Genomic DNA, 10,404 nt, shown 5'->3' with positions numbered 1-10,404 from the left:
TGTCAGCCTCTTTCCCACCTACCCAATACCTTTTTGGATTTCTTTCTTTTTTCTGAGACAGAATCTTGCTCTGTTGCCCAGGCTATAGTGCAATGGTGTCGCAGCTCACTGTAATCTCAAACTCCTGGGCTCAAGTGATCTTCCTGCCTCAGTCTCCTTAGTAGCTGGGGCCACAGGTGCATGCCACCACACCTGGCCAATTTTTAAATTTTTTTGTAGAGATGGGTCTTGCTATGTTGCCTTGAAATCCTGGCCTCAAGCAATCCTCCCATCTTGGCCTCTCTAAGTGCTAGGATTATAGGCATGAGCCACCACGCCTGGCCACCTTTCAATATTTCTAATAATCAAGTAAATTTAGAAATAGCAACAGGAGTTAACTTGGTAGGAGCTGGAAAGTAGACTTTTCACCTTTGCAAGAGTTTGATACCTACAAAGGTATAATTTTCACTGTTGCAGAGGGAATGGTTCTGAAGAAGGGGTGATGAGGTCTGTGACCCATGTGTTAGGTCTCCGAGTTGATATAAAATTCTTCATGTTCCAGAAGAACTGACTATGTGGTACGGCCCAGCACAGGGGAGGAGAAACGGGTTTTTCAGGAGCAGGTAAGAAATACCTACCTTTGTCCATTGCTTAGTGACTAGCTCTGAGGACCATCCATTGTTGGCTCAGTATTTCTAGTGGGATCACCTGTTTCCTTTCTGTTTTAATCTCTGCACATGGATCCCCTTATTGTAAAGGAGCCCTAGAGAGAACCCCACTAATTCTGTCTTAAGAACCTCCTGTCCCTTTTCTCTTGGTAGGAGCGTTACAGGTATAGCCAGCCTCATAAGGCGTTCACCTTTCGCATGCATGGCTTCGAGTCTGTGGTGGGGCCGGTGAAGGGCGTGTTTGACAAGGAGACCTCGCTCAACAAGGCCCGGGAGCACTCCTTGCTGCGCTCCGACCGGCCTGCCTACGTCACCATCCTGTCTCTTGGTATGTGGCATGTGTTTATTATCAGGAAACCCTTTTTTACCCTAAAGCTTTTTTCTAATCAACTCTGAACTCTGTCCTCCCGTCCTCTCCCACCCCCCTACTCAGGGCAGGCTTTGAGGGTGAGGCATAGTTTTTGGAAGGTTTGGAGTTTGGGAGATGAATGGGGAATTTTAACCTTGGAGACATGCCGGGGATCGGTGTTTCTTCCGAAGTCTGGGTTCAAATTTATGATCATTTAGGAATTGCTCACAGGCCAGCTAAATATTAGGGTTAGTGTAGGAATTTGCTTCCTCCAGGCTATGATTGCTTTAAAAATGTGTTTTCTTGGCTGGGCATGGTAGCTCAGGCCTATAATCCAAGCACTTAGGGAGGCTGAGGCAGGAGGATCACTTGAGGCCAAGAGTTTGAGACCAGCCTGGCCAACATAGTGAGACCCTATCTCTACCCAAATTTTAAAAATTAGCTGGTGGTGCATGCCTGTGGTCCAGGTACTTGGGAAGCTGAGGTGGGAGGATCACTTGAGCCCAGGAGTTCGAGGCTCCAGTAAACTGGGATTGGGCCACTATACTCCAGCCTGGGTATGAGAGTGAGACCTTATGTGTTTTAAAAACAGTTGAGGGTTCTCAACCTTTTTCTGTACCATGAATCCCTTTGGCAGTCTGATGAAGCCTTTAGATCCCTTCTCAGAATTATGCTTTTAAATGTATAAAATAAAATATGTGGAGTTATAAAAGAAACCAATCTTGTTGAAGGTACTTATCAAGATGTTAAAACAAATTTATGGTGCAGAAATATATGTGTTTTTATGATCATATTAAATGACAAGATCTGGCAGCAGGTCTTTGACTACTGTAATTCCAAATAGTCACGAGTGTAAATGATGTTCTGAGTTGTCTGCAACAGCTATGATGTATGAAAATAACCTGATTTCTATACACCATCACAGCACTGCCAATATATGTTACTGTTGTTCATAATTGAAGGAAATGCTAAATTTTAGTTACAGATATAATTTTTTCCCCCACCTGAGTTCATGGGTCCACTGAATTCTCAGGTGTCCACAGACCTTTACTTCAGTCTTGCCTAACGTGCGCAGTGCACAGGAAACGCCAGTGGCAAAGCTCCCAGCCACTAGAGGGCAGTGTGTACCTAATGCTGAGTTGGGTAAGGCAGAGGAACAGGAACCCCAGGGAGCTTCCCCAACCAGCAGCAGGTCAGGGGACGGAGTTCTCAGTAGGAGCCCTGCTTGACTCTTGCATTTCCTGATGCCATCAGTGCGGGATGCTGCGGCTCGGCTGCCTAATGGAGAAGGCACACGGGCAGAGATCTGCGAACTGCTCAAGGACTCCCAGTTTCTTGCACCGGATGTCACCAGCACTCAGGTAGTGTGGAGAAGAGATTACTTTTGTTTTGTCCCTGGATGGATTTAAGAAAACTTATTAGTCACCATCAAATTGGTATTAACTGATCAACACATAAGCGCACATATAAGAATAACATCTATTGGATGTCGGGCAGTGGGGAGGAGGGAGGAGGGGACGGGTATATGCATACAGAAAGAGTGCGATGCGCACCATCCGAGTGATGGACACACTTGAAACTCGGACTTGGGGCAGGGGGCAAGTGCAACATGTAACCTAAACATCTGTACCCCCATAATATGCTGAAATTAAAAAATAAAAAAAGTTATTAGGAAATATAAAATATAACATTTTTAAATTGAATAAGGAAAAAAGGATATCTTTAAAAATGGTGCCAGGTGCGGTGGCTCATGCCTGTAATCTTAGCACTTTGGGAGGCCAAGACGGAGGATTGCTTGAGGCCAGGAGTCTGAGACCAGCCCGGTAACATAGCGAGACCCCATCTCTACAAAAAATTTAAAAACTTAGCTGAGTGTGGTGGTACACACCTATGATCCCAGCTACTCAGGAGGCTGAGGCAGGAGGATCACTTGAGCCCAGGCATTCGAGGTTGCTGTGAGCTATGATGATGCCACTGCATTCGAACCCGGGCAGCAGAGCCAGACCTTGTCTCAAAAAAGAAATGCATAGTGATAACCAAAAACCCTTGCTGTCAGTGAAGCATAAATGTGGCTCTAGGCTTTCCTTTAGCTTATGGTAAAGAGAAGGCTGGTCACTTACTTATTTCACAGTATCCTTCCATTGGAAGCGGATCAATATCTCAGTAGTCTTACAGCATTTCTTGTTTTGCAGAACGATTTGGTGAGTCATTGGAAGTACACAGCTAGGCTGAGTTAATAATCTGCTTATCAGCTGGGACTTCTATCCGGTGATTTTTCTCTAGAGCCTGAGTAACTTATTTTATCTGGGTCTGACTTGTTTCGTGTTCCCATCGCCCCGGCTCCTAGGTGAACACGGTGGTGAGTGGCGCGCTGGATCGGCTGCACTATGAGAAAGACCCTTGTGTGAAGTACGACATTGGGCGAAAGCTGTGGATCTACCTGCATCGTGACCGGAGCGAAGAAGAGTTTGGTGTGTGAGGCCTCTGGGTGGTGTGTCCCACTAGACTAGGGTGCTTTTGACTTTCTGCCCCAATTCCATCTTCTCCCTGGCGTCCAGGCAGGGTAGGATTGTAGAGGCAGGACAGCCTGCCAGTGAGGCGTTGGCTTTTTTAACAAAACCCCCTTCTTAGTGTGCTAAGGTTAAACTCTTGCTGAGGCTCACTGTTGTTTACAGAGCGGATTCACCAAGCACAAGCAGCTGCGGCTAAAGCCAGAAAAGCCCTTCAGCAAAAACCTAAGCCCCCGTCCAAGGTGGTAAGTGACCTCGTGACGGCATCTGCCGTAGGGATTCTGGGATGTTCTTGGATGGAGGCAGCCAGGAGGAGATACTCAGCTTTCACTTAACTCAGTGCAGCAGGAGCTGCAGGGCCATGCCTGCCTTCGGTGGAAACTTCATGGCACCTGCAGGGGAATTTCCCTGTGTCTTCTGTTCTAGAAGTCCAGTAGCAAGGAGAGCTCTGTAAAAGTCCTCAGCAGTGGCCCTTCAGAGCAGAGCCAGATGAGCCTCAGTGACTCTAGCATGCCACCCACCCCAGTCACACCTGTAACCCCCACCACGCCGGCGCTGCCTGCCACTCCGATCTCGCCTCCACCTGTATCATCAGTGAACAAAAGTGGCCCTACCACTGCCTCAGAGCCAGCTAAGTCTAGCTCAGGGTAAGCCATTCCTTTTCTTCTCCAGCTTTTTTCCTCCAAATTCCTGTTGTAAGAATGTCCTAAGTTTTTGCTTTTTTCTTCTTCCCTGCTTTTCCTCATAGTGTTCTTCTGGTATCCTCACCCACAATGCCACAGCTGGGAACAATGCTTTCCCCAGCTTCCAGCCAGACTCCACCCAGTTCTCAGGCTGCCCGAGTCGTGAGCCACTCTGGCTCAGCAGGAGTGCCTCAGGTGCGGGTGGTGGCCCAGCCTACCCTCCCTGCTGTTCCCCAGCAGGCAGCAGGGGCAGCACAGACACTGCCGCAGATGCCTGGAGGACCGCAGATCCGTGTTCCAGCCACTGCCACACAAACCAAAGTGGTGCCCCAGGTAAACAGGGAAGCCACAGGTCATTGGGAAGCAGGGACAGTGGACTCAGAGGTGGATTAATGAGTCCGACAGAGAGGGTCTGGGTAAGGACCGAGGAGTTGTAGATTATTGCTCTTACTGATGCCATTCATCGAAACAACTCATTTAACGTTCAAAGCTGGGCAAGTGTTTTTAGATGCTCTATTTTACATGTTGGGAATCATCAGACCTTTGGAGAAGTTTAGTGATTCACTCAGGATTCTAACGTCAGGACCCTGGTAGAGGCGAGGTGGCAGTCTCAACCTGCGAGTTTTAGGTTCCTTCCAGTGTGCCACTAGTCTTAGCTGTGCTACTGACTAGGTGTGTGATTTTAGAGAAGATTAGTATCTTCTTTGCCTCAGTTTCCTTTACTATGAGAGGGATATAATGGAATTTGTCCTCAGTGTAGGAATAAAATCAGATGTTAAATGTAAAAGCATTCTGAAAATTGAGATATTCTGCACAAATATAAAAAATTTACAATGTCCACTTTAGAGAGTGGTGAGTCTTAGCACTGTTAGATTTGAAGTACTTTTAGATGAGCACTTTCTGGGTGGTAACGTGGGGAGACTCTGCTTGGAGTGCTGGTCTGCATCTTAGTGTCTAATTAAGCTCTTGGCCTCATGCCCTGAACTAGGCGGTAATGGCTACTGTTCCAGTCAAAGCGCAGACTGCAGCGGCCACTGTGCAGCGGCCTGGACCTGGGCAGACGGGGCTCACGGTGACAAGTCTCCCCGCTGCAGCCAGCCCTGTGAGTAAGCCAGCCACGAGTTCTCCTGGGACCTCTGCTCCAAGTGCCTCCACGGCCGCTGTCATCCAGAACGTCACAGGACAGAACATTATCAAGCAGGTAGGTGGGACTCTTTCCAGGTGGCTCTTACTCCTTTGTCCTAAAGCAAGGACCGCTGGTGTTGGAGGTTCTTGACCACACTAGGTGCCCATGGGAGAAAGATTTGTCATCCTTGACCGTTGGTTTATATGTACTCCGGGTGTGAGTCCCCACCAAAGGCAGTGCAGCCTTTATAGAGGCCAAAGAGATTTCTTGAATTTCTGGATTTGGGTAGACTCAATGAATTTATTTAAAGTACTACGGTGTAATTTACTCAGGTAAATTCCCATGGCTATAGTTTACTGAATTTTCAGTTTACCAGTAATAAAAATAGAATATATTAATATTGTGCTTTCTTGATTGTGAGTATAAAAGGATAATCATTTAACTTCAAAGGATTGTTAAGCAAAATGGCAACTAATACTGATAACAGTGCTTCTTACATGCTTGCACTGTGCTGAGCATTTTACACCTGTTAAATACTGTAATCCTCATAGCACTGTGGCATGGGCACTTCTGTTATCTCCATTTTACAGATGAAGAGATGCAACCACGTAACGATAAAGACACATCTTTTTTTTTTTTTTTTTTCATTTAACACATATTGAGTGTCTTTCATGTGCCAGGCACTGTCCTAAGTGTTGGGAGTTTAGTGGTATATTAAACAGACTAAATCCCTGCCTTCTTGGAGCTCATATTCTTTTTTTTTTTTTTTTGAGACAGAGTCTTGCTCTATTGCCCTGGCTAGAGTGCCGTGGCATCATCCTAGCTCACAGCAACCTCACACTCCTGGGCTCAAGCAATCCTTCTGCCTCAGCCTCCTGAGTAGCTGGGACTACAGGCATGTGCCGCCATGCCTGGCTAATTTTTTTTATATATTTTTAGTTGTCCGATTAATTTCTTTCTATTTTTAGTAGAGGCGGGGTCTCGCTCTTGCTCAGGCTGGTCTTGAACTCCTGAGCTCAAACAATCTGCCCGCCTCGGCCTCCCAGAGTGCTAGGATTACAGGCGTGAGCCACCGCGCCCTGCCTACTTTCTATTTTTTTTGGTAGAGACAGGGTCTCACTCTTGCTCAGGCTGGTCTCAAACTCCTGACCTCAAGCCAACAGAAGCCTCGAGTTCAGCCTTTCGCTTGATGCCAGCTCTTGGTGTGAGTGTGGCAGACCAGAAGGGCAAAAGCACAGTGGCGTCTTCAGAAGCAAAGCCAGCTGCCACGATCCGCATCGTGCAGGGCCTGGGGGTGATGCCTCCCAAAGCAGGCCAGACCATCACTGTTGCAGCCCATGCCAAGCAAGGGGCCTCGGTAGCCAGCGGGTCTGGAACTGTTCATACTTCAGCGGTGTCCTTGCCCAGTATGAATGCCGCTGTGTCCAAGACTGTGGCTGTGGCTTCTGGGGCTGCAAGCACCCCCATCAGCATCGGGACAGGAGCCCCCACTGTGCGGCAGGTCCCTGTCAGCACCACGGTTGTGTCCACCTACTGATATTCTCATAAAGCTGGGAGACAAATACTTCAGTGTCAGATAATAATAAATGCAATGAAAATCAGTAGAGAGGCCAAGGAGTGGAGAGTGGTAGTCCACTGTTCTAGCTAGGGTGATCAGAGAAGGCCTCTTTGAGATGACATTTGAGAGAGAGATGGATGGAATTAGTGTGTCATGTTATCGGGAGATACAAGATTCCAGGCCTAGAAATGGCAAGTGCAAATGCCTTGTGTCAGGAATGTGGTTGAAGAACAACAGGAAAACTGTGGCTGAAACATAGTGAGCAAGTGTGACAGTTTTGGAAGATGAGGTCAGGAGAGGTGGCCAGTGGTTGGATTATATTAGACTTTGAGTTTAATTTAAATGTGGTGGGGAACTGCTGGAAGATGGTGAGCCAGGGTGACTTGGTCTGATTTGCATTTAAAGAAATTATGGCTGCTGGTTAGAATGAATAGAGGGGATAAGAATACAAGCACAGAACCGTGTGGGAGGCAGCTGCAGTAGTCAGGTGAGAGGTAACGCTGGCCATCATTGTAGGTGGTGAAGGGTGGGTGCCTGAGTCGGGGTCTGAGGGGAGGGAGTTGAGAATGACCCCATGGTCTTGGCTTCAGTGACTGTGACAGTGGTATCACTACCGAGATAGAAGAAAATCAAGGCTGGAGCCTGCAAGGCAGTGAGAGAGGTGCTGGTGAAGGAGGGGCCAGCACCTGGGCCAGGCACTGTGGCAGGGTAAGATGAGGCTCACGCACGTGGATGACGCATGGACTTGACTGGGTCCAGGGGGCTGGTGGCTTCTGAGGAATGAGTTCAAAAGAGAAAGTAAGGCAAAGAGAAAGGCAAAGAGAAAGTAAGGCGAAGAAGCAGAGATGGCGGATACGGTTGGCCCTCGAATCCATTGGTTCTGCATCCTCGGATTCAGCTGACTGCAGATTGAAAATACTTGGGGGAAAAACCCAATAAAAAATAATCATACAACCACAAGAAGTAATACAAGTTAAGACAATAGTGCAGTGTAACAACTGTTTACATCGTATCAGATAGTATAAGTAATCTAGAGATGACACAAAGTATACAGGAGGATGTGGGTAGGCTACATGCAAATACTGTGCCATTTTATATGAGGGACTTGAACATCTGAGGGCTTTGGTATCTGCATAGGAGTCCTGGAACCCGTTGCTCGCAGATACCAAGGGATGACTGTGTGGTAATTTTTAGAGGAATTTGCTTGTGAAGAGAGCAGAGAACTGGGGCTGGAGTGGACTGTGGGATAGATTGGAGTAGATGGAGGGAGGTGTGGAGTTAGCCAGGATTGGCTGTTCTTTAGGATGGGAAATATTACGGCATGTTTGCATTCTGACAGCCGTGGTCCGTTAGAGGGGAGGGAAAATTGATTAAGCCACAGAGAGAGGAAGTCCCTGAGTAAGGCTGAAAGGGCTGCATCTGCCACATATGGGAGAAGTTTGGAAGCTGGGCGTGGTGGTGGCACCTGTGGTTCCACTGAGGCAGGAGGGTTGCTTGAGCCTGGGAGTTCAAGTCCAGTCTGGGCAACATAGACTTTGTCTCTAAAAAATAAAAAGATAACAGTTGGCATATAAACCCAGGAAGTCTGGCTAAAGTCCATGCACAGAACCACCATGCTGCATGCACTACTGCTCTTGAGATGGAGATTGGCCCAACTATAAATAGACATTTTTGAGACAGTTGGGGAATGTGAATATATAGTGGTGTTAATTATGTTAGGTAGTGATGATAGCATTGTGGGTTTTTTTAGATTAAAAGTCCTTTTCTAAGTTATAGATGTATAAAGAAGTATTGATCAGTAAAATGATAGATCTTGGATTTACTCTAAAATATTCTACTTCTTCCCTCCCACCCTGCTCCCCCAAAGTGGAGAAGAATAAGTAAAACAAGATTGACAAAGTAATAATTTTTGAAGCTTGGTGAAGGGTATAGGGCATTTGTTATACTGTTCTCTACTTCTGTGAATGTTTATCATCGTTCCACATGAAAAGTTAAAAAAAATATGAAATCTGTACCCATGGAATGGAAGTTTGGCCAATTATGCAATGTAACCTCCTGAGCATGGCGACTCCCTTCATTAGTGCTACTTCTCCTCATCCAGGTGGCAATTACTGGGCAGCTTGGTGTGAAGCCCCAGACGGGCAACAGCATTCCTCTCACAGCCACTAACTTCCGTATCCAGGGTAAGGATGTATTGCGTCTGCCACCCTCTTCCATCACCACAGATGCCAAGGGCCAGACGGTTCTGCGAATCACTCCGGACATGATGGCCACATTGGCCAAGTCCCAGGTTACCACAGTCAAACTGACCCAGGACCTCTTCGGGACAGGAAGCGGCACCGCAGGCAAAGGCATCTCTGCTACCTTACACGTCACTTCCAATCCAGTCCATGCAGCTGATAGCCCTGCCAAGGCCAGTTCAGCCAGTGCCCCTTCATCCACTCCAACAGGTACCACCGTGGTCAAAGTGACTCCTGACCTCAAGCCAACAGAAGCCTCGAGTTCAGCTTTTCGCTTGATGCCAGCTCTTGGTGTGAGTGTGGCAGACCAGAAGGGCAAAAGCACAGTGGCGTCTTCAGAAGCAAAGCCAGCTGCCACGATCCGCATCGTGCAGGGCCTGGGGGTGATGCCTCCCAAAGCAGGCCAGACCATCACTGTTGCAGCCCATGCCAAGCAAGGGGCCTCGGTAGCCAGCGGGTCTGGAACTGTTCATACTTCAGCGGTGTCCTTGCCCAGTATGAATGCCGCTGTGTCCAAGACTGTGGCTGTGGCTTCTGGGGCTGCAAGCACCCCCATCAGCATCGGGACAGGAGCCCCCACTGTGCGGCAGGTCCCTGTCAGCACCACGGTTGTGTCCACCTCGCAAGCTGTGAGTAACATTCGTGGTGAAGAATAGCCCTTCTGTCAGGAAACTTCTTAAGGCTGTTTAACTCCCCTTCCCACGAGAGACTCCCTAAGAACTAGGAAACTTCCTTTTAGGAATGGAAATTAGAAGCCCTATTTATATTACCTCTTTTGACCCAAATAGATTTGCTAATAGACTTTTTTGTTTTCTTTTGAAACACAATTTATAAAAGTGTAGTACATGCATACGTTCTTTTAAAGTATTAAACAGCAGTGCAGGTGAAATAAAATTTATCCCACCCCTGCAGTTCTCCCTTCATGAGAACTAATTACTGTTGGTAATTTGGCATTTATCCTTCTAATCTTTTTCCTGAGCGTTTTCATACATACACATGAAGTTTAGAAAAAGCAAACCCGTGAGAGACCTTACTGTATATGTAGTTCTGTCTTGGGGATTGTTCTAGGCCATATGCAGATACTGACTGGGTTCTTCTTCATGGCATCATGGTAATCCATAGACGGGATTCTGCTCAGGATGCGTTTCCACTGTCAGTCGGTGCTTCAGTGAATGTTCTTACACATATGTGTGAACATGTGTAAGTATTTCTGAGGCAGAGTATACTAGAATGAGTTATGGAGCTATACGTAGTGAAAGTTGTTTTTGTTTTTTTTTTAAGACAGAATCTC

General features: G+C 47.2%; 1 protein-coding gene across 1 annotated transcript in view; it reads left to right on the top strand.

Annotated features, from left to right (window-relative positions):
* NFRKB (nuclear factor related to kappaB binding protein) overlaps positions 1–10,404 on the top strand; it is a 36,045-nt gene that overhangs the window by 20,589 nt on the left and 5,052 nt on the right. Inside the window, exons 14-22 of the mRNA XM_012644269.1 lie at positions 542–602; positions 801–975; positions 2,251–2,357; positions 3,344–3,467; positions 3,672–3,751; positions 3,933–4,153; positions 4,255–4,522; positions 5,178–5,390; positions 8,975–9,742. Of these exons, the coding sequence (XP_012499723.1) occupies positions 542–602; positions 801–975; positions 2,251–2,357; positions 3,344–3,467; positions 3,672–3,751; positions 3,933–4,153; positions 4,255–4,522; positions 5,178–5,390; positions 8,975–9,742 (2,017 nt within the window). The remainder of the gene's footprint in view (positions 1–541; positions 603–800; positions 976–2,250; positions 2,358–3,343; positions 3,468–3,671; positions 3,752–3,932; positions 4,154–4,254; positions 4,523–5,177; positions 5,391–8,974; positions 9,743–10,404) is intronic.

Source organism: Propithecus coquereli, unplaced genomic scaffold (genome assembly GCF_000956105.1).
Source record: "Propithecus coquereli isolate 6110/MARCELLA unplaced genomic scaffold, Pcoq_1.0 Scaffold209, whole genome shotgun sequence".
Lineage (NCBI taxonomy): Eukaryota > Metazoa > Chordata > Mammalia > Primates > Indriidae > Propithecus > Propithecus coquereli.
The sequence above is the reverse complement of the archived record's forward strand: the minus strand, read 5'-3'. Positions and strand labels throughout refer to the sequence as shown.